Source organism: Brienomyrus brachyistius, chromosome 1 (assembly GCF_023856365.1).
Source record: "Brienomyrus brachyistius isolate T26 chromosome 1, BBRACH_0.4, whole genome shotgun sequence".
Taxonomy (NCBI): Eukaryota; Metazoa; Chordata; class Actinopteri; order Osteoglossiformes; family Mormyridae; genus Brienomyrus; species Brienomyrus brachyistius.
The window spans coordinates 7288044-7311999 of record NC_064533.1 but is presented as its reverse complement, the minus strand read 5'-3'; the positions used below and the strand labels follow the sequence as shown (position 1 = coordinate 7311999).

The window sequence follows — 23956 nt, the reverse complement described above, 5'->3', positions numbered from 1 at the left end:
GATTAAGAGACGCTCAGGTTTCTGATGTGGGGGGTTGCGGTGATACGGCATGTCAGGGCATGTGCTGCGATCAAAGGTGTGCAGCGAACAGCATGACCCAGTCAGAAGGTGGGAACGGGTCAAATCAGAGACACCTGTGTTAGAGAGAGATGAAAGAGGAGGGAGGGGGTTCACCTACCTGATTGTAGAGGGCGCAGACATGCAGTGCTGTGTTCCCCGAAGCATTCTGCGCGCTCATGTTCGCCCCGTAGAACAGTAGGTGCTCCAGGTGCTGCACGTGGCCGTGGCGGCAGGCCTGCAGGGGGCGACGACACGCTCACGTCATGGGCGGGGCAGTCGAAGGAGCTCACTAACAAGCACGTGTGCTCTCTGTGACCTTTGGCCTTGTGCTTGACCTCTCAGGGAGTTGGGTTGGGTGTGCGTGTGAGTGTGAGACCTGGCACGCCGGAGCTACAGTGTGACTGTAACTGTCAGCCCTGTTCCCCTACCCACCAAAAGCCAGTATATGAGTCAATCATGTGGGAGGCCTTCCATTATAAATGAACCCACCCACTCTGCCCTCTCTGACTCTCACCAGGGACATGGACGAGTATGAGGGGCCCCTTTCCCTCCTGGAAGCCGCAGTCTCACTATTCATTGGAAAAGCCATTATTAGGAATAATCTCCTTTTCACAGGACCCCTATACAATCATAGCCATTCCATTTTTTTTACACTCTTAGCCCATGCATTACAGCTAAAATGAAAATCATAGCTCAGCCCATCAAAGCTTCCATTATACGGCACATTATTCAATATGCCTCCCCTATTAACTATTGTGTCCTTTCCTGACAATGAAAAATGCTGTTAAAAAGTGAATTAATTTATTTGTGAACCAGTCTGCTCCTCTCGCTCCGACTCGGATTTCAGGGGTACATGGATCACTGTGATCTGCATGGCCACGCCCACTAGCCCCTCCCATCCATCTTCCCCTGCGTGGCAGAGCCTGGACACCCCGGGAAACACACATCTTTCTCAAATACAGCCACTGGACTGAAGGAGTCCTACAGGGTTTCTCTCTGATCACAGACCCCTAATGCCTGGAATTTTGAACCCCGCATCACCAAATTGTCTGCAGGGGATTTTGTCTCCTTGGTGGTATTCTTAACCATGTTTGTCAGCCACTTGCCATGGGCGTCCCTTGGGATGGAGGTCACCGGATCACAGGAACTAGCACTTTTCAGTGTAGACAAGACTGGGACATTCATATGGACTCCTGCACTAATTCACCTCTCATACCCTAAAGCCCTAACCACTAATCCCTAACCCCTAACCAGGGCTGCACAATTAATTGTAAAAAATTGTGATCTCCAATCACACCTCTATGATTCTATGATGGTTCTTCTACGTTGTATTACATCTGCTGGATCAAGACAAGCGCTCCTAATTTTCCTACTAGTCTCAAGCGTCCCAAAATTCTGAATTCTCTTTAAAGGGAGCGTTTCCACTGTACCAGGTACCCTACTTTTGGTACTTCAATAAGTACCAAAAGTACGGTACTTCAAGGTGCTGCTTTTCCACTGGCGTAAAATCTGATACTGGTTCTGAATGACATCACAATGCGAGGTGGGGTTTTTTGTACTGAATTTGAAAGATTGCTGTAGTATATTATAGAGCTGGACAATGTGCAATATTAATACCTACATCACATGTTCTGAATGTGCAATTTTTACTTTGCCAGGCGGCTAGATTAAGATCAGGATTTTTCTTTCCTTCAGTTCAGCACAGACATTATAGCCTGGAGAGGGAGTTTAGATTTCCCTAAAACATTTTTAGTTTGCCATAGGAGAAAAAAATTATCAAGTTTTACAGTTTTAATTACTATTCCTTTTCAAGATTATCTAGTATATGTTTAAAAATCAGTTTAAAGTTTACCTCCGCTGCTTTTGCATGAGCGCAGCTTGTGTTCTCTGAGCCAATCATAATCATTTTCATCGTTGCTGTTTAAATCACTTCTAGACAGGTTTGTGAGAAACTCATGTTGACCTCCTTTAATATTTTGTAAATATGCTAATATTTATTACCAAATCACATTGCAATACACATTCCAAATTTTCCAATACTGTGCAGTCCTAGTACATTATACGAAATACTGTATTTCTTGTTATGTTATCCTAATCTCTGGTTCTTCCGACCAGATTGCAAGCTTGGCTCACTTCATTTGTAGACATATCTATTATTATTATTATCATTTTTATTATTATTTTACCTCGCTTATTATTTTCTAAGGTCGTAACTCTTTTCAAGATGGCAGTTGTATTGCATTTCAGAGACGGGATATTTGCATAACCATTCGCAGAAGAAAGTGTTTCAAGTTCCATCCCAAAGTACCAAAAAAGTACGGCACTGGTACTTTCGGTACTGGAACCTTTGTTATGGCTGCTTTGGTTACCATAACAGAATGGCCAACTGAGCGTTTCCTTTTTGTTGTCAGAAGCTGATATGCCGGTCCTGGATCAATCATATGTTTGGCACAATCATATTTTGTTGTGTTTCCTTTTGCAGTTTAATGAGTGCAATAACTGTTTACATTTGAGAAAAAAAAATTGTTACAGAAAATCGTGATCTGAAATCTAAGCAAAAATATCGCGATTCACATTTTTTTCAGAATCGTGCAGCCCTACCCCTAACCATAAATCGCAAAGCCTAACCACCAACCCATAAATCCTAGCCACTAATTCCCAATACATAACAACAAATCCCCACATCATAACAACTAATCCCTAACCCCTGGATCCTAATCACTAAAAACTCTAACCCCAAACCCCTAATGCTTGACCTGTAATCCTTAGCCGCAAAAACCCTAACCACGAATTCCTACCTCTTAATGCCTAATGTCTAACTCCTGAATAAACCCTAATGCCTACCCCCTAATCTGTAATCTCTAACCCCCATCGGAGCAAGTCGCCGGCCACCTACCTGGTGGATCTCCTGCCAGCCGTTCTCGTCCATGCAGCCCAGCTGTGCGTGGTCATGCAGCAGCAGCTCGCAGCAGTAGGGGTCTCCCCCCACCATGGAGCTGTGGTAGAGTGGACTCAGGCCCCGGCTGTCCTTGTAGTCCGGGGACGCGCCCAGGTCCAGCAGCGTCTGCCGGGGACACTGAAGCTGAACTACACATCTAGGAAGATGGTACCAGTAAGCCGGATTGGCCACCCTAACCCCCAAACCGGGGAATGCAGGATGAGGGAATGAGACTGAATCGCTGATGAGTGTCCATAAGTGCACAGCTGAGTCACAGGGATACCATCGCCATGTGAGAGGGTGGGTGGGACACAGCTGTTTGGGGGGGGGGGGGGGGCAACAGCCAATGGTAATATTTTACCAAAAAATGTGAGTAAAAAAAGTGAGAAAAGGAGTTTAAAGAAGAAGATACGGCAGGAACATCAACAGATTGGGTGGGCCGGCATTAATATTATGGGGTGTCGCTACATCCAAGCAACAGGAGAGCATGTATCAGAATTGGAATGTGGCTAGAGCGCTGTATAACCACGGAAGAGACACAGGGACAGCTCATGCCAAAGGAAAGCTAGCCTTCCATTAAACAACTGCAGGCTGATTTGTGTCTGGTTTTCCTAACCTAGTGGGGACAAGCAAACCATTTTCAGCATGTCGCATGAGGCAAAATGCATATTTTAAGGCAATGTCTGATTTTTTTAATTACCTCTAAAAAACAACACACCAAGCATTTCATCCTCAGTTTATGTTTCCTGAGCTGCATGAGCGGTGTGAGCTGGATGATCTATGGGAGCTGCATGAGTTCTATAAGCATGAGCTCTGTGAGCTGTAAGAGTCATGTGAGCTCTCTGAGCTGTCTCAAATGTGTGAGCAGTGTGAGCTGGATGAGCTCTTTGAGCTGTCCCAGCTGTGTGAGCTGTATGAGTCATGTGAGCTCTCTCAGCTGTGTGAGCTGTATGAGCAGTGTATTCTGTATGAGCTCTGTGAGCTACATGAGCTCTGTGAGCTGTATGAATCATGTGAGCTCTGTGAGCTCTCTCAGCTGTGTGAGCTGTATAAGCATTGTATTCTGTATGAGCTCTGTGAGCTACATGAGCTCTGTGAGCTGTATGAATCATGTGAGCTCTCTGAGCTCTCTCAGCTGTGTGAGCTGTATGAGCAGTGTATTCTGTATGAGCTCTGTGAGCTACATGAGCTCTGTGAGCTGTATGAGTCATGTGAGCTCTGTGAGCTCTCTTAGCTGTGTGAGCTGTACTGTATGAGTTCTATGAGCTATATGAGTCATGTGAGCTCTCTCAGCTGTGTGAGCTGTACTGTACGGGTTCTATGAGTTGTCTCAGTAATGTGAACTGTATGAGCTCTGTGAGCTGTCTCAGCTGTGTGAGCTAATCGAGCTGTGTGAGCTGTGTGAACTGCAAGAGCTGTGTGCGATGCATGAGCTCTGTGAGCTGACTCAGCTGTGCGAGCTACTCGAGCTGTGTGGGCTGTAAGACTCGTTTGAGCCCATCTCACTCACGATGAGGGCCGTGTGGTTCTTGCTCCTCACAGCCTTGTGCAGGGCCGTTATGCCATCCCGGGTCCTGAAGTCCAGGTGAGCGCCTCCATTCTTCAGCACCTTGATCAGCTCCGCACAGCCGTCCAGCTGGGCTGCCATGGTCAGGGGAGATTCTGCACATGCACACACACACAGAGACCGGATTCACCATGGGTTTAGGAGTCTGTCACAGAGAGAGACCCTGACACCCTGTGGCCGTCTGACACCCTGACTGCCTCCATAAAACCAATGCAAGCCCCCTACCCTCCGCACGCAGTGAGAAAACGATAGCAAGGCAATGTCCCCTGTAAGCCCAAACTAATTCGGAACACATTCACAGATTACCGGAAAAGAGCTTAATTAACAAACAAAATAACTAATGAATAAGGCACGAGACTTTCAGCTTGCTGACGTCAAATTCCGTCATTTGCCAGCGTAGGGCTGGTCTCTGGCTGCTGCTCTCATTTGAGACGGAGGTGTCTGTGCCAGGGGTGCACTTCCTTCAAGGCTTGCGTTTCAGAGGAGCTTCAAACAAAAGGGACACATGCGCTGACAAAGATGCTGGCAGCTGAGATACATGGATCTTCTGGTTCAGACTGGTTTAAACCAGCTATAAACCAGTTTCCCTAACCCGTAGGGATCCGTGTGAGCTGGGGTGAGACGGCACCAACTTGACCTCACAGAGTCCCATTCTGTCTTCCCTACATCACATTACCTAATAAAGTTACTGTAAAAGTTGTTTAGATTACTTAAAAAGCGTATGTGTTTTTTTTTTTCGCATCATAACCAGCGAAATCCCAATCGATCCAGTAAAACTCATATGTGAATAGAGATCGTGAACAAAAACCCATCGCTAGCAGAACAAATGGACCAGATTCGCCCGGAAAACCTTAAGCATGCTTCTCTGCACTCATTAGTGTCATTCACCTTCAGAGAAGACAAACTGAGCTATGCCCACAAACATCTACTTCACCCTGTCAAACCAGCCCAACCCTCAAGCTACCAGTTAAACTGGATGCCACAGACCAAAGCCTACATGAACATTCTGTGATTTTTGCCCAGGCACATATTAGGACTTTTACATCCCTGTTTTAGGCAGCCGGCCAATCAGATGAAGCCTACATACCCCACCGGACCAGTGCTGGTGGAACCCCATGTGGAGCCCAAGGCCAGTTTCCCCCACCCCCTCCTTCAGGCAGACTTCACTGCCGGCGCCCCCTTCAGTTTGTGGAACATGTAGGGAGACAAACAGGCTGGCTAAGATGGTGCTCCCTCAATATATGGCATCCTAGGTGCCCACCCATGTCATCTACTGCTTCTGTGTCAGATGTTGTGTGGTGAGGGGCTGGGATCTCTACAGTCCCCTTGGCTGGGTGTTTTCGGACAGCTCCAACAAAGTGTCACTTCAGCCCAAGGACTTCCAATGCTCATGATGCGGCCCAAGCGGAACCGGGCCTCCCCACCCCGCCTGACAGCCCACCCACGCAGGACCTTTTCCCCGAGACGAAAGGTCGTCGCTAATGAGTTTCCAAACAAAGGAGTGAATAAACTCCGGAGTGCTTTCGTCAAACCTCTCTGTCCCCTGAACCAGTGGCAGGCAGGGCAGGGTGGGGCAGATGCCGGGGGCGGGGCGCAGAGTCCAGCGAGCCAAGGCTCGACTGCACCTCCTCATCTTAAATTACGCAAAGCAGCGAGTGGATGCTGGCTTTCGAGCCCCCCGGGCGGCAAAAACTGAACGATACGGCTGACCGAGCAGTGGATGAAAGTACCGCCCTGTGAATTAAGGGCCATTTACTGCACTGGGACAGGGGACAGGGGGCATGGAAATCAGAAATATAAATTTATAATTGTACAGCTGATATAGGTTATGCCGGAGGGAGGCGTGAGCCACACGCACAGTACCACGCTCTCTATCTGCCTGATTACCCGCCCTCACGACCTTCTCCCTCAGCCTATTCCACCCTGCTGCCTCCCTCATCCACTTGGGGCCCAGCTCATCCCTCAGATGAAGGAAAATATGTTTAGATGGCCCTGTTGGTGACAGGCAGCTTCAGAGGACAACCCCTGGAGGGGCTGCCAGGGGTCCTGGTCTATGCTGGCTATAACAAGCTCCCCGCTGGGAGGAGGTGACCGACTCAGGGGAGACGCCTTACCTCCTGTCTCTGGGTCCTGGAAATTAGGATCGAGCCCTTTCTCCAGGAACTTGGAGACCTTTTCGACGTTCCTCTGCTGCACATATTCCATGAACTTCTTCAGGTTTGCCTAGGGACGAGAGGAGCAAGCAGGAGCCGTGAGCAGAAGTGGGAGAGGGCGAGCACCTCGAGGGCCTCTCCACGGCCAAATTGTCTCTGATCAATGCTCTGCGTCCCCATCGTGGTGATGTCGCCGTGGTGCCCTCCACTCATGAATGATGCAGTGTGGCGTAACGCTGCTCTCCTGCACATAACTCACTTCACACCACAAGAGACTTGCCAATATGTGGAGGGCTGGATAACACGGAAGTGTGAGATAAGGTAATTATGACCAGAGTTGCTGCTTCGGACGTCCCCGACTCGAGGCACCAATATCGGAGGCATGGGAGACTAGTGAGGTCATTGGCAACGGAGCGGAGTGGTTTTCTCATGGACGATATCAGCCTGAAGTTTACCCATCACTGTGCTCGTCTTCTGAGGTAATAAATCAGAGCAGATATCGATCACCCTGGAGACGGGACAAAGACGACGATGTTTGGAATAACAAGGGAGCACAAGAGGGCGGGTCCGCAGCTGCTTGGAGTCACTCGGGACGGCAGCCTGACCTCTTGGCAGAACAATTACACCCGTTTCCGTATTCGGGCTGAATAACTTCCTCAAAGATACAAGAGTGGAATCAGGAGTCCTTCATCACCCACAAAAGAAGCATGCCCATCAAGGAGGAGGTGCGCTGTACTACCCCATCCCCAGAGACCCCTGTCTCTGACTCTTCTGCCTCTTAAAAGAGGCAGGAGGGACGGCAATACCCCCCGGGAGAGTACCTACAGTCCGCCCCACTATTCTGGCCCCATAGGTGGCGACTTTCCTAACTGAAGCCCTTCCTTCGCAATGACCCGGGCATCGGTCACCGTGCTGGCGTTAGCAGGAGAGTCTGCCGTTAGCTCTGCCACCGTGCTGTGCAGGCATATCCCAGCCCTGATATCAGCGACCATGGCGCAGTCGATACCCTCAAGTGCAGTAACTCCGCACTTCTTCTGCACTTTAGCTCTGACGCCTAATCGCTCTTTAAGAAAAATCACAGTGTCGATCATCGATGGCGAACGATGAACCGACAGAAAAACCCTCCGCTTAGACCATGAGGAGCTCAGTAAAAACCTGGATCCACAAGTAAAACCATCAGCATTCCCACCATTATACTACAGCAGAGAAGTTATGTAATTCCTCCCCGTCGCCACCTCCCCCCCCCCGGCACCCCCGCACGCAGGGCGACCCCCTCACACTCACCATGAGCTGCGATGTTCTGCCCCGCGTCGCTGCGGCGGGACTCGAGCATCCTACGGTCGCCGCTGGCACCCCCTCCCTCCCTCCCCGAGACGGTCACCGTCCACGGGCGGAGACGGTTCTTGCTCCACGCTGACGGACAGACATCGCGCGATGAGCCTCTCTCGCTCGGCGGGCGTGCGAGCGGAGTGATGGAGATTTGCTCTGGGTTTTTTTTTTTTCCCTGAGACGTGCGAAGCCGTTGTTATGGTGATGGTCTTCAAAAGGAGCAGTGGCTGCCGCTGGTGCCTGTGCGCGCGTGTGAGCGTGTGTGTGTGTGTGTGTGTGTGCGTGCGTGGGACGCGCTTTATGGAAGGGAGCAGACGCGGCAGGCTGGGAAGGCCGGGTGATCACTCGCTACCGTACGGAGAATCACACTCGCGTTACTACAGGAAGGGGAGCAGCAGAGATGTTTAGGAGCACAAATATAAAGTATATATAAAATCATTAAGCGTTTACACGTGCGTGTGTTTACTGGACGGGCAGGATATACGGGCTCCTCAACGGTACAACAGTGGCTCCCCCGCAGGGATGTAAAGTGGCCACGGGCTTTTGGCCGTGAGCGCGGTCCAGGCAGAGCACCTGCTGCCCACTTCCTGCCCACTCGCCGCCCACGCGCTGCCCGCAGGGATGTGGCTAAGCAGCTAAGCGGGCCACGCACACAGCCTGGAAGACGCACGTGGCATGAACGGGACAAGGCCTGAGCTGTTTTTTCCCATCTTACGCTCCATAGAGGGACAATGCCGGCCGCGACTTTCTCCGGCGTGTCGCTGGGAAAACACGTGGCTGGTGTCTGATGGCGATGCGCTCCGCAGGCTGTGTTTGCGAGCTCGTGACCGGCGGCAGGTTCCATTCCATGTGACTGTACATAAATGGGAGGCAGTGGGATTACCCCCCCCCCCCCCCCAAGTCTCCTTCTGCTGCACGGAGCACATTCATCACGACGGGCAATTTTCCCGTCTCGTAATTGCCGCCTTAATAGGTAACCTAGTTTGTTCAAGCAGCCACAAAAGATGAAGACAATGTGTAACATTCCTGCGGGTGGTAGAGGTCTGACCGGTGAGCTTTTACCCATCCGTCACATGGCCGGCCTCCGCACGAGCACCGAATTACCCCCATTTAGATCGAGTAGATATGGCAGGGATCATCACTGAGATGTTCTGCAGCATGAAACTGAAACTAAGCAGCGATAGACTTTAACTCTACTTGATCTACTACAAACCCTTCAAAGCTTCCACTCAAGCGGGAGGACAAACTGCTTCCAGGTTAGGGTTCGGGGGCGGAGCTGCCAATAATGCCCACTGATGTCTTTTGAGCTCCTTCCGGTACCAGAAGCTGGACTGGATCAAGCATTTGATATATTTAGCAGATGCTTTTATCCACAGCGATGGAGCATTTAGGGGTTAAGGGCCCAACAGGAAAACTGCTCTGCCGACCACAGGATTTGAACCAACAGCCTTCCGATTACAGACAAAGCCCCCTAACCCACTGAGCTACACACTTCACCTAAAAGGCAGAGCTCTTCTTTAATACCCCAAAGTGACGCTGTCCTCCTCCCACTCAGCATCCCGCTTATCCTCTTCGGTAAACGTGTCGATCGCTTTACAGCAAATACAGCAAACAGCGCTCCCTGCTTTCCAGCACTGAGTGGGTGTGTGCGGCTTCCGCATTATTCCGGAAAGTCTCCCGGCTCCCCTGCCCCTGGGGCTCTAGCGCCCACCGCAGGCAGTGGGAATAAGTCTGAAAAATGCCTGCCTCCTGAACAGCTCAAAGCAGCGCACCCATGGCAGATTTGGAAAAAAATAGCCCAGGCGCATTTCTCCATCACGATCAAGGACGCTGTGGACGCTGGCGGCATTATGACAAACACTGCTCTTGCTGAGATGTAAGCGGGGCCGAAGACAACAGCTACTCTGTCACACGGCATCCGGCACAAAAGTGGGTATTTTTATCTCAGCTTTGTACTGAGAAATGCACTGTCAGGAATGATTTACAGTCACTGCCTGAGAGTTTTATGCACATGCACGGTGGCTACGTAGCCATGCCCTTAACCATCATGCATATTAGGTTTTAGTGGAACCCCTGAATGTCAGTCATGAGCTTTGTACGACCACACAAGTCCATTCTCAGCTCTTGCGTGCTTCAGGCAAATATTTTTTGCATATGTAGTGCTTGGATACGGTGGCACTGACAAAGGCATGTGGTCCAGACAAAGTGCTCAAAGCAGAACTATAAACTCCCAATATCCATTTGGACCCCGTCACAAATATATAAGCACCCTTAAGACTGCCAGCCAGAGACCACCCTGTTTCCCGTTCCAGTGACGGTAACCCTGGTAACGGACTGCAGCTTTGCACCAGACAGCATTATAGGTAATGATGGTAATGTATTCTTCATAAAGGCCAGCAGCGGGTTCCTGCCCACAGAGCGTGGCTCGGGGGCTTCCCCACCGCTAACGTGGTGATGTGTGCCCCCCTCTGGTGACCTGTAGGATGGGGCGGGCGCCCTAACCATCACAGATAGATGGCCGGCAGCCGGAGACTCCGTGTGAGGAGGGAACCAATAGAATGGGCCTGATGGGGGTGCCGGTTTCCAACCTGGTTGTTGATGGCTTCTGCGTGGCAGACTGCCGTCCCCCCAAACCACAGGTTGTCAGGGTTGATGCCCATCTGGGCATAATGAACAATAATCGGCCAGTTTCATGGCGCGACGTGGAGGCCCTGACACCATGGACGGCAAACAGGCATCTGGTAAACAAGCCGCAAACCTGGGTACGGCTCAGCGCTGCGTCACCACGCCCCACAGCCTCAGGGAAGCCGCTCCAGACACCAAAGCCGCTTCCCATAAAACTCGCCATCTAAGCAGTTTAATTTTGATAAAACGACTGCAGGCAGGAAGCAGAGAACAGCGGCCCAAACGACATGGAGTGGGACCCCGCGGCAGCAGGAGGAAACTCCCTCGGGCGGATGGAGCATGTCTGACCTGCAGAGGAGATGGACATCAAATTGGAGGGATAATGAAATCGAGGGGCGGGGGGGGGTCATTCCCACAAACTGGATTTCAAAGCCGTTTGGGAAACCTGCCATGAAGCATGGAGAAAAGGCCGGTCGGCTGGGCTCCGGAGTTCCTTTAATAAAACGGGGGCCACATCCGACACACCCTCCCTCAGCGAGGGACCCGGCGAATGAGCTGCGGTCAGGTGGTGTTTCTGTGTCTGCGTGTGTATGCGCCTGCATCACTGCACTAGGCTCAGGCCCCAAAGGCCCTCCAGTCCTCCAGCACTCGTGAAGGAGGAGCCAAGGCTGTCCTGGGAGACGGGGCTCAAGTGACCCAGACGCTTATTCTCAGAAACTGCGGTTTGCATCATTTGTCCTGTGACCCTGAGAATGAGTTCAATGCTGGGCAAACCCCCCCCCCCCCACCACCACCATTTCTCCCCTACTCCTGCACATCCCCCATCTCTCCCCACCTCCCTATTTCATAAACACCACGTTCCTTTTCTCTTTGGCTCGCCACCGTGCTGATTATCACATAGACACCTCATGCCTGCCGGAAGCCGGTGATGCGTGTGAAGTTTCACAGGGACTGCACGACGCGGCCGAATCGGGGTCAGGGCTGGCCTCTGCGTGGCGTGATAGATGGACTCGCGCTCTTCAGGCTCAGGCACACGAGTCTGCTCAGAGTTACAGAGTGACACCCGGTAAGTTTCTGCTAATCAGGGTCGTTCAGATGGGGGGATTTTTGTCATTCTGGCTGTGTGTATACGTCACAGAAAGGGGGATTTTTGTCATTCTGGCTGTGTGTATACGTCACAGAAAGGGGGATTTTTGTCATTCTGGCTGTGTGTATACGTCACAGAAAGGGGGATTTTTGTCATTCTGGCTGTGTGTATACGTCACAGAAAGGGGGATTTTTGTCATTCTGGCTGTGTGTATACGTCACAGAAAGGGGGATTTTTGTCATTCTGGCTGTGTGTATACGTCACAGAAAGGGGGATTTTTGTCATTCTGGCTGTGTGTATACGTCACAGAAAGGGGGATTTTTGTCATTCTGGCTGTGTGTATACGTCACAGAAAGGGGGATTTTTGTCATTCTGGCTGTGTGTATACGTCACAGAAAGGGGGATTTTTGTCATTCTGGCTGTGTGTATACGTCACAGAAAGGGGGATTTTTGTCATTCTGGCTGTGTGTATACGTCACAGAAAGGGGGATTTTTGTCATTCTGGCTGTGTGTATACGTCACAGAAAGGGGGATTTTTGTCATTCTGGCTGTGTGTATACGTCACAGAAAAACTTTGGGTGCTTGGGGGGGGAAGGGGGGGGGAGAGAGAAGGTGATAGACATATATATAGAGAGAGAGGCAAACAGAGAGAGAAAGAGTGAGGAGAGAGGAAGATAGAGAGAGAGGGAGAGGAAGAAAAAGAGAAGTGAAAAGAGAGAGAGGTGGAGACAGAGGGAGAAAGGGGGGAGAGAGGATGAAAAAGAGACAGAAAGAGAGACAGAGAAGGAGAGTGGGAGAGATGGGAGGATTACATATATTTTACTTTATTTAGTGATTAATTGCCATTGTTGACACAGCACAGCACACAGCGCACAACAACAAAATGTGTCCTCTGCATCTAACCCGTATGTGACATCGTGACATAGCAGGGGCAGCTAATTCAGCACCCAGGAAGCAGTGCTTGGGGGGGAGGAACCTTGCTCAGGGCACCTCAGTGATGCCTTGCTGGTCGGGGATTGGAACCTGTCCAAGGACTCTTTCTCTGTGTGTGTGTGTGTGTGTGTGTGTGTGTGTGTGTGTGTATATATATATATATAGAGAGAGAGAGAGAGAGAGAGAGAGAGAGACAGAGAGAGAGAGAGAGAGAGATTCACTTTCATGACTATAAGCTGGTCTGCAGCTGTAAATTTTTACTCCATAAAACCCAGCTGGAGCAGCAATGATGATTACAGCAAAGGCCCTGACCATAATAAGCAGCCAGAAAATGGATGGATGGATGCATGCATGCATGGGTGGGTGGATGAATAGATGGATGGATGGATGGATAAATAGATGGATGGATGTATGCATGGGTGGGTGGATGAATAGATGGGTGGATGGATGGATGGATGGATGGATGAATAGATGGGTGGATGGATGTATGGATGGATGGATGATGGATGAATAGATGGATGGAAGATGGATGAATAGATGGATGAATGTATGGATGATGGATGAATAGATGGATGGATGAATAGATGGATGGACGGATGAGCCCAGCTTAAACAGCATCACCAGTGAGTAAGTCTTTAGGCGCAGATCCTAAAACATTACAGTCAGAGATCAGCCAGTGGGACCAAAGGCACACAGATAAAACACGCAGCTCAGAGTCATGCTGCCGTAAAGATTCTATTTTCCCCCTTCAAACTGACCCCCCCAAATCCTTCCAGACCCCACTTCCACTATCCTGCACCTGCAGTAGGGCAGGTTTGGCAGGTCCAGTCCATTTCAAAGATGGGGTCAGTCCCTCGTGACCTCATACACCCTCCTTCCGTGTGTGATAACAGGTGGACCCCCCCAGGGGGCTCTGTGTGGCAGGGCTGGAGTGGAGCAGAAAAGTGAGGCAGTTACCAGGCAACACAGAGGAGGGGGCACAGCCAATCAGTAGGGAGGATTCCAGGAGGGGTTTCGGGATACATTTAAAAATTAATCTTTAAACATCAATCAACAAGCCAAATCACATGTACAGAATTGTAATAATGAATCACCCGTCTTCCATAACAATCTGTCCATTCTAGGCTCAGACGGAGTGTACAGCCTGTCCCAGGAAGAACAGGGTACAAGACAGGGGACACGCTGGACAGGATTCCAGCCAATCACAGGGTATGAGACAGGGGACACCCTGGACAGGATTCCAGCCAATCACAGGGTACAAGGCAGGGGACACCCTGGATGGGTTCAGGTGCATCACAGGGCATGAGACAGGGGACACCCTGGACAGGATTCCAGCCAATCACAGGGTACAAGGCAGGGGACACCCTGGATGGGTTCAGGTGCATCACAGGGCATACACACTCACACACACACACACACACATTTTGGCATACCTATCTAAAATCTGTTCATTTGTATGGGAAAAGCCCTTATCCCAATCACGATACTCTTAACCCCTACCCAGCCCTATAACCTTAACCAAACAAAATAGACTTTTGGCATTTTTACTTTTTTGATTGCATTCACAGATTTTTAGAAAACTGAGGTTATCCAAATGGGGACCTGAAAAATGTCCCCAACAATAAAGAAGTTTCAGATTTTACAACACTTTTGGCTCCCAAATCTCATCTATGCAAACACCCACACACACACCCACATACAGACTCACACGTTTGCATTAATATCTTTGGGGGGGATCGTCCATTCAGCCTGACAGACAGACACACACATACTGTACACAAACACAAACACACTTCTGCACTATGGGAAACAAGTGCAAAGGCACCTAAACCGTGAGTGTTTGGACTAGGGAGGTTCTGAAGGACACCCAGAGAAACGTGAGGAAGGCGTGCAAACCTCACACTGCCTCATCGCAGGAATCATAAATATCATTACACAGTGGAAACTCCAGTTGCCCCGTGGAAGCGAGGAGGAGGGGGCACCTGGATGGAGGCACGCGGGAGATGTGTTTGCGGCGCGGGAACGGCACGGCCAACCGGCGAGGAGAGAATAAGCCGCTTAATCCGCGAGGCTTTGCGGGCTCAGGAATACAAACGACGTAATCTGTACCCGACCACAAAAACTCATCTTTCAGCAGGCAGAGGAATCTGATAAGCGCTTACCTCAGTGGTTACAGCAAAAAAGTTCTTCTCTATATACATTCAAATTTTTTATATCACTAAAGATGAGGAATGCATGGAACGGTGGCCATTCTGAAGGCAGCACAGCTGCTTCTCCTGCAGGGGCATCTTGTTTGGTCACGTCTGACAGCTGACCAGATGTGCATCACCTACATGGACTCGGAGGTGACATTGGAGCTGTATACGTGACAGTAGCTCCGGCCTGCCATTTCCATTTTCAGTGTTTTTCGGAAGAGGCCTTATTTAGGAATGTCAGGAGCAGGACCCCCCCCCCCCCCCCCCGTCCCCCCCCCCCCATGGTCAGGTCAGAGGGTGGGCGGAGCGAGTGGCTTGGTAGGGGCACCCCCCTGGACAGCGAGGGCCGCCCTGCTGACAGTCCACCTCTCCTCCCCTCTGTGCACGGCCACCCCCATTACTCTCCATCAGCCCCCTCAGCTCACAAAGGCCACACCATTAAGCACATCAATTACGCGAAATGTTGCAGAACGAGATTTCATTAGGATCTGTACGGCAGCAGTGGCGACGAAGACGCTTCACATCAGAAATCACTACACAGCTGTAGACGGCTGCGGAACCGTGACCTGAAAAGGACTTTTGCAAACATAATCATACGCATTTACAGTTAAGTGCGATCTATACAGGATTAACAATACATCGCGGATAAACATTACTCAAAACATTTCATTGACTTAATATCAAAAATACACGCTGCATACTTCAAGCCATTGTGCATTAACATAAAGCTTCATGTTGATTGCGTATTTGCAGTGTTTTTATGAGGAAGAGCAAAGAAATCCTTCATTAGCGAAGAATCCAGTGCAGTTCAGGTGACCACTAACCCCACTGAATCCAAGGGCCCCACATGCATTGCCCCCCAAAACACAGTGCGTGTTGACATGTGCAAATGGAAAAACTTACAAAACGGGAAAAGGACTCACACACAGAATGAACCTTCCAATAAGGCCTTCAGTGGATGTCTTAGATGTTCACAGGGTACAACACAGAGTTCGCAAATCACCTGAGGGAGGTTCGGCATGATACTCACTATCACCCGCACCCTCAAGACCAGAGGGCCGCTTAATGAGCACCTATATGTGCAGGCAGTGCATGCCTCAATAGGTTACAGGTTCCATGCTCAGAAGGTTGTGGGTTAAAATCCCATCGCCAGCAGAGTAATGATATCACCATTGGGCCCTTGAGCAAGACGCTTATCCCGAAACGTACACGGGGTCACAGAATGCTGGCAGGATCAATTCTTTGACTTTTTCTCGCTTTGTCGCTTTGGTCAAACGTGTTTCGTAATTGCGATAGCGCGGCCAATGGAGTGTGTTCTTCTTCGCTCCTCAGCGGAGGGCATTAAACGCTGCCGCACGGGAGAGCCGGCATGCTGTGCAGGAGCCTCCTTCAAACACAAAGCCTGCCGCACCTCGCGACCTCACGCATCGCAATGAAGCCTGTCGCCATGGAAACCCCTCCACAACACGGGCTTGATGTGTCCGTAAGGCCTACCCTTCACGTTTTCCCAGAACAACCTCTGATCCCATTTCCGTGAAGAATCGATTGGTTTATCTGCGCGTCGGTGTGAGGTGACACAATTCCCTGTTCGGGCTACAGATCAACTGACAGCAGAAGAGGAAACATCAGGCCCCCAAATCCATATACCTCTCCTAAAAGCTAGCTGCTGCTTCATTTTGTTATCATTTTCATTTAAAAAAAAGCAGAAATACGGCAGCATCAGGTCGCCTGCCTCAGTCACACAGACGCTGGTGGCCCTATTAAACGAATCAGTTTATCTAATCTCAGCCTCAACACAAATAAAAAAAGACACTGAGAGCCTGGCTTGATAGGACCAGCGGGCACTTGTGAAGACGGCCACAGATGAAGAGCAGGGGCCAGCCCATCCATCAGGGACCACCTGAACCCCGGCTGGCCATCCCGCCAAAGCCACCCTGCGGGAAGCGTTCCACGGCCCGCAAGGCAACTTTGGAGGATAGTGAGGCAGCCGGCCAATAAAACCTGGGAGGCGAGAGCGATGATTCCTCAAGGGAGCCACTGTCCCGAACTGAAAAACCCCACCATGCTGCCCAAGTAAGGTAAGAAAAAATGAAAAGGACGGAAGGGAAAGGAAAGCAGACTGACAAGCAGGCTCACACAGGTAGACGGAGGCAAACATGGGAATACACAGGCACACACAGGCAGATACAAACAAACACAGGCACACACAGGCAGACATCAGCAAACACAGGCACACACAGGCACATACAAGCAAACACAGGCACACACAGGCAGACATCAGCAAACACAGACACACACAGGCAGACATCAGCAAACACAGGCACGCACAGGCAGACATCAGCAAACACAGGCACGCACCGGCAGACATCAGCAAACACAGGCACGCACAGGCAGACATCAGCAAACACAGGCACGCACAGGCAGATATCAGCAAACACAGGCACGCACAGGCAGACATCAGCAAACATAGACACACACAGGCAGACCTCAGCAAACACAGGCACACACAGGCAGACATCAGCAAACACAGACACACACAGGCAGACATCAGCAAACACAGGCACACACAGGCAGACATCAGCAAACACAGGCACATACAGGCAGACATCAGCAAACACAGGCACACACAGGCAGACATCAGCAAACACAGGCACACACAGGCAGAAGAGGCAATCAGGGGCACACATAGATACACACAGGTACACACAAGTAAGCCCAGGCAACCACAGACCTGCACAGGTACACACAAACACACCCTGGTACACGCAGGGAAGCACAGGCAGAGATAGAGAAGCAAAGGTACACACTGGTACACACTGACACACATAGGTACTGTACACACAGGCAAAGACAGACATATAGAGATATGTCAGTCTTAATGAAACACCGCTCAAGTAAATCAGTTTGTTTTTTAAGTGAAAATTCAGACAAATACAAAAGACTCCATGATGTTCCCTAGTGATGGTCAACCTATCAGGTGATACGAGCGACAGCTTTGGCCACCATCTCTTGAGGGGGTGCTGACTTCACAAATTGCTTCAGCTGCTGATCCACGGACATTTACCCTGCACCTGTCCTGCGTCTCTCTGTGTGCTGCACAAACCTCATTCGACACAGATACTGCCAGTCAGCTGCACAGATCCACGTGGAAGGAGAGAGCTCACTGAAGGTGTCCCCTCAGTCCACTGGGGGCGGGATCTCCTCTGCGTGTGGTGGCCACGCCCACAGTCCATGGACTGAGACATCAGTGAATGTGAGACGTTGTCCCCACCAGGCAGGTCATCCGGACCACAAACACACACACGTCTACACTCACACGAGCTCACACTCATTCATATCTTTGTGGGTATTCGTCATTCATTTCTATGACCAAAATCCCAATCCTGCAGCGATCTCTTGCGGCGATCGAATAAATGGCCCCCACAACGTCAAAATTACAGGTCTTTATCACATTGTGGAGGGACATTTAGTCCACACACTGTATTATATACATAACCCCCCCCCCCCCACACGCACACACACACAGACTCTGTGCCTCTTCATCCCCTCCAGTACAGCCATTACATAAGTGAAAGTACATCACATTTATTTAGCTGATGCTTTTAGGTCCAAAGCAGCATAAGAGTGAAGATAAAACAAGAGTCCCTGGAACAGCTGGGGTTCAGGGTCTTGCTCAGGGGCCCGACGGTCATATAATCACTCGGGACATGGGATTTGAACCGACAACCTTCCAATCATAGGCACAAAGCCCTGACCGGCAGGGGGCCGTCTATCTGTATGGGCCTCCTGTCATTAATGTGACAGACACATAGCATCCAAGAGAGCATTTGCCTGGCTGAACAGACCCAGCGCTGCTCTTTTCACACCTCCTGCCTGCACAGATCATAAAAAACACCCCCCCCCACACACACACACATTTACACAATGCATTTCAACAGGCCTAAACACACCCATAACTACTGGGGGGGGGGCGACCACTGGCCAAAGCCGGCACTGAAAAAGTTAGGGTGCCACTGCGGGGGGAGCAAAAAGCAGACAGGACTAGCTGCCATTTCCAGCGGGAGCCACAGATGTGGCGTTCTGTCCCGTGATGGTCCAGCGCTCATGGAGTCCATCCCTCACCAGTCAGAGTAAACACGTGCCAGAGTTCCAAAATCGGGGGTTAGTTGAGGCCTGAGACAATGCAGGGTATTGGGAGTGGTGTGGGGGGAGGGGGGGGGGGCGGGAATGAGCATCAGGAATGTGAGGTGTCATCAGTCAGGGGCCTGAGAGAGGAGCGCCTGAATCAGCAGCGGGGACGGGTGGGGTGGCGCACGTGCCAGTGTGTGTTCTGAGAGCCTGGGCAGCCTGCTGCGGTCAGGGAAGAGTCTGGAAATTGGCACGACTAAACAGACGAGGGGGGGGGGTATCCAGTCTCCTGGGGGTGCACCAGCCCACCAGCGGCATCCAACAGCAGAGCAGGGGTGACCCACTGACACCTGCTCTTTGTTTTCTACTGAGCTCCAGGTGGCTCCAGAAACAGCATCTCTCTGCACCATGAGACTCTCTCCATGTGGTCAGCAACTGCCTTCTCACTGAACTGAACGACTGGATACCCAGCAAAGCAGCTAAGGCAAAGAACCAGGATCAAGGGTACAACCGAAGTTCCTTCCCAACGATTTGAACTTGAGTCTCCTCCAAAAAGAAATCCAGCTCATTAACCAATAATCCATTGGCCGCACAAATAAGAGCTGCAGTTTGGTGGTTCAGTGTCGGACCGAAAGTGCAAGGTCCAAGATTTGAAGCCTTGTCGACTGACTGGGTGAACCGTCAATGACCTTCTACCGGAAAACTCATCTTACTTCATCTTCCCCAGCTCTGGTTGTTCCCAGCCTGATCCACACTCCTGGAGGTGACCTTCTAGCTGAGGCTGAGTACCTGGCTTTGGATGCTTCCTGATCCTTGCAGTTCAGTCTTGCTTAATATAAGGCAGCCAGTCAAAGGATTAAAGTGGTGTGATATCCGCTCCAGCTTACACACACTTATTCACAGCTCCAGAGCAGTAAAGGGACATTCTGCCAGGACACGGTGCTTGGGGGGGGGGGGGGGTCCACAGCAAGTCACTTGCCCAGCCGGTGGGGTGGGAGGTCCAATAAAATCTTATCTTATTAAAAGATGCATCTTACCTGCCGGCCACGTCCTCTTCTGTAACCTTCTAACTGTCGATGCCATTTCATACTGAGGTCACTACCACTGAAACCCCACATGACAGATAGCCTCAAATGTAAAGCATGCGTTGAAATGTAAAGGAGGGCTAAAGGTTAACGATGATCGAGCCAAAATGGCGGCAGTGGGCAGGACCCACACTGTCCATCCCAGCAGGAGTCTCGCCATGTTTCCTCCGGTTAAAATGCGGTGTCTCCCAATACGAAGAACGCAAGATCATCGCCAGTCTTGCTATCTTGCCTCCCAAGAACTAACTTCAGGCGCAATGAATCATAGGATTGGTCTTGTTTGGCGAGGACGTAATCTATGTATGAATTTTTACCGTTCTCTGTACTTCTGCTCTTAGTATTGGAACTGGTCTCCAGCAATGGTAGATGATGTAAAACGAGTACATGAGAAGACAAGTATGTATATTAAGAATCAGCCATAATTTTTTTATGTTTCACCATGTCACCCTCCTGAGGACCCCGAGTCGTCTTGGGCACATGCATGAAAACCTTTCGTGATGCAAGGACCCGTTTCCTCTGCCCTCGCATCATAACCCTGCAGTTAATCACTGTGTGGGACTTTTCACACATCATAACAGACCACAAACCCGCATGGCACTGTTCAAAGCGGGGACCACGATCTGCCCCCTGCCGAGCCATAACATCTCTGCCCCTGTGCGTCACACGGCAGCCGCAGGTCACTGGCAGAGCCCGTGATCACGCTGGACAGAGATGCAGCGCAGAGCCATCGGTGTGACACATGCTGTAATGAGCTCCCTCCACACGCACTGCGGGGGGGGCGGGCGAGAACCTGGCAACCAACACTGAATACACGCAACGCTAATTAAAGAACGCAACTGGCAAGCATGCATGGACAGAAAAATCGTAGCAGATGTGGGTTTGGTCGTGTGAAACTGCAGAAACACCTGCACATAAAGGTGTGTGAGTTTCTGTGTGTGTGAGTTCCCGTGTGTGTTTATGTGTTTTGTGCATGTGTGTGTGTCTGTGCCTGTGAGTGTGTGTGTATGCATGCATGTGTCTGTATCTGAGTGTATGCATGTGTATGTGTGTGTATGTTTATATGTTAATGTGTGCCTGTGTGTGTGTGAGAGTGTGTGTGTGTGTAAACGTCTGTCTGTGGGTACTGGGCTCTGCATGAACGACAAGGGGGCAGAGTGGCGTGAGACAGTGTGTAAGTGTCTGTGCGCGTGATTATGTGTATTTGTGTGTGTGTCTGTGTGTGTATGTATATATGTGTGTTTACTGTACGCCTGTGTATGTCTGTGTGTATATGTCTGTATGTGTGCATATGTATGTGTATGTATGCCTGTATGTGTGTATATGTGTGTGTGTATGCCTGTGTGTGTATGTATGTCTGTATGTGTGTATATGTGTGTGTGTATGCCTGTGTCTGTATGCCTGTATGTGTGTATATGTGTGTGTATGTATGCCTGTGTATGTCTGTGTGTAGGTCTCTCCCCCCAGCACAACCCCCATCATGCAGTCACACGGTACCTCAGCACTCTCACACTCCCTCTTTCTCACGCCACTCTGCCCTCGTGTCTCTCATGCAGAGCTCAGTTAAACTCCCCCTCCCCCAAACCATGAAATCCCACATTTCAGATGGCACCAGACCTGCAGCTCCTGTCTGACACCATGAGACTATAACGCCTGGAAGACTTTGGCGGTGGACGCCGGCTGGAGCACGGTCCTGCGACGGTGGGGAGGGGGGGGGGGGTCCCCATGCTCAGACTCGCGCGCGGAGAATCCCATTTAGATTCCGGGGGTGGCTGCCTCCCGCGGTCGCGTGCATGCAGTGGCGGTGGCGGCGGCAGCGCAGCCAGTGGGGTACCTTACTATTAGCTCTGGCCTTCCTGTCCTTCCTGAGCTTCTTGTCCTTCCTGTCCAGAGTCTCTCTCCTGCCCAGAGCGGAGCCCATGGCGCAGAGTCCCGGGAGCGGAGCGCTGGCCGCACGGGGACGTGCCCGGCCCCCCCAGCCCCATCCGCCAGCCTCGGCGGCTTCGCTCTAAGCCGGGCAGTGCGCGCAGCCCGAGACGCAGCGAGCGATGCGGCTGGATCCGGACGCAGGGAGTGTGCGAGAGAGAGAGAGAGGGGAAGAGAGACAGGGAGAGGGAGAGGCAGGGTGGGGCGATGGCAGGGTGGGGGAGAGGCTGGAGGGGCTTTGGAGGCAGTGAGCGCACACACAGACCCCACTACTCAGCGCGTGGAGAGACATCAGGATTCCATTCAGTAGCCTGGGGGGTGGGGCTGGGCATCCAAGTGGACGGGCTGAGTACTGTGTACCAATTACTGAGTGCCGACTACTGAGTACTGTGCGCCCACAGGTCGGCTCCCACTTGTCCTGCATCTCTCTGAACCTCCTCACACTCTAACGTCTTGTTCTCCTGTCATTCCTCTGCACACCACCCTAGCCAACACCCCTGTAATTCCCTGTTTGCTCCCCAGTGCATTTCCAATCTGCCCGGGTGCCTCTAAAATGTGAGCACACTCGTGGTGGGTGCTGATGTGTGTGAGCGAGCGTGCAAGCCAATCACACGTGTGGGCTCACAGAGCATAGATTGCCCCCACGTGGCAAGCGCAGGATTCCCTGCAGTCTCAGCGGGGCTCCGGTAATTACCGAGTGCCATGGCCACTGGCTCTGGTGCAGTACCAGATATCGGATGCATGTGCAGAACATGGATATGTACACACACGTTAGGGGTGGTATGTGGGGGTGGGAGGGTCTTACATCCAGTAGGTGGGGGGCTATGGGGAGGACATTATGCCTGACAGTTGAGGGGACAGCAGTTCTGCACTGCTGGGTAGGGTGGGGGATTCCAACTGACCAATAAGCTGTTTGCACAGGTCCCCAGATCCCAGACCTGTCAGTATGCTGTTACGACCCCTTCAGGTGAAAAAGGACATGCATGCGAAACAAAGGCTGCTGATAACCCTCTTACTGTGCGCACACACACACATACACACACACACACATGCACTGACAGGGCTCATCACCAGATTAATCCATTAACCCTCAGGGGTCTAGGGGTAGGGAACACACTTTCACTGATTGGGGCATGGTCACACATTTCATTCAATATCATAAACTTAATTCTTGGCAAATAAATGATTTCTTATGTATTTCTTTTGGCATTACACTCATCTTTATTTTAATAGACAAGTATAGACATTGCTAAATTCAGTTTGAAACATTATAAAAGAACATAGTAAGCAATAGTGGAAGTTTGTTTTGATCCCAGATATCTGATCTCCAAAGTCTTGGCTACATGAAGATGACTAAATGGTGTAGTTGCAACACTGAATTGGATAAATAAATAAGAAATACCAAACTCGTGTCACTATTTCTGGGTTCCTTTCATTGAATATATAGCAACTTTCATGTGTATGAATGAGCCATTCACACCTGGCCACACCCCCCCTTTTATGGCGCTGATGGGGATGTATCTGGTTCGCGTTTCACTGCTGCGTTGTTCATCAAATTACAATGTAAATGCGATTTGAATATGCGCAAATGCGGCTATTTAGAATGTGAATAGCGATCTTCAGGTGAGGGTGGCACTACATGCCCCCGATGCAGGTAAAACAACGTAAGGTGACATGGTTTACCTTTTTGCCGATTTAACCTAATTTTAAAAACTTTAATACTTCCGACAATGGACGTTTTGAAAAGAAGATTTCAGCGAATTATGAATTGAAATAAATGAGAAAGACACGCGGCATCGCCGTCGATGCCGTCGACTCCAGAGGGTCCCCATGTCCCCAAGGGGCTCTGTGTCACCTGCCCTCCAGATCCCTGCACATCACAGCCATATTACACAGCTTCAGTGAGTACAAATTTTCTAAGTCAACCAGGCCC

General features: G+C 50.7%; 1 protein-coding gene across 7 annotated transcripts in view; it reads right to left on the bottom strand.

Annotated features, from left to right (window-relative positions):
* shank3a (SH3 and multiple ankyrin repeat domains 3a) overlaps nucleotides 1-23956 on the bottom strand; it is a 203219-nt gene that overhangs the window by 92367 nt on the left and 86896 nt on the right. For 5 of the 7 annotated variants that reach the window (XR_007394607.1, XM_049006201.1, XM_049006200.1 and 2 more), the window contains 4 exons: nucleotides 6680-6788; nucleotides 4509-4660; nucleotides 2957-3124; nucleotides 179-295 (listed from right to left, as the gene is read on the bottom strand). Coding sequence is in view for 6 of the 7 variants with exons in the window: in XM_049006201.1 (XP_048862158.1) it covers nucleotides 179-295; nucleotides 2957-3124; nucleotides 4509-4660; nucleotides 6680-6788 (546 nt within the window). In the remaining variant the exon portion in view is untranslated. Of the gene's footprint in view, nucleotides 1-178; nucleotides 296-2956; nucleotides 3125-4508; nucleotides 4661-6679; nucleotides 6789-21931; nucleotides 22130-23956 lie in introns of those variants that run through there. The other 2 variants (XM_049006203.1, XM_049006206.1) reach the window with 2 other exon arrangements.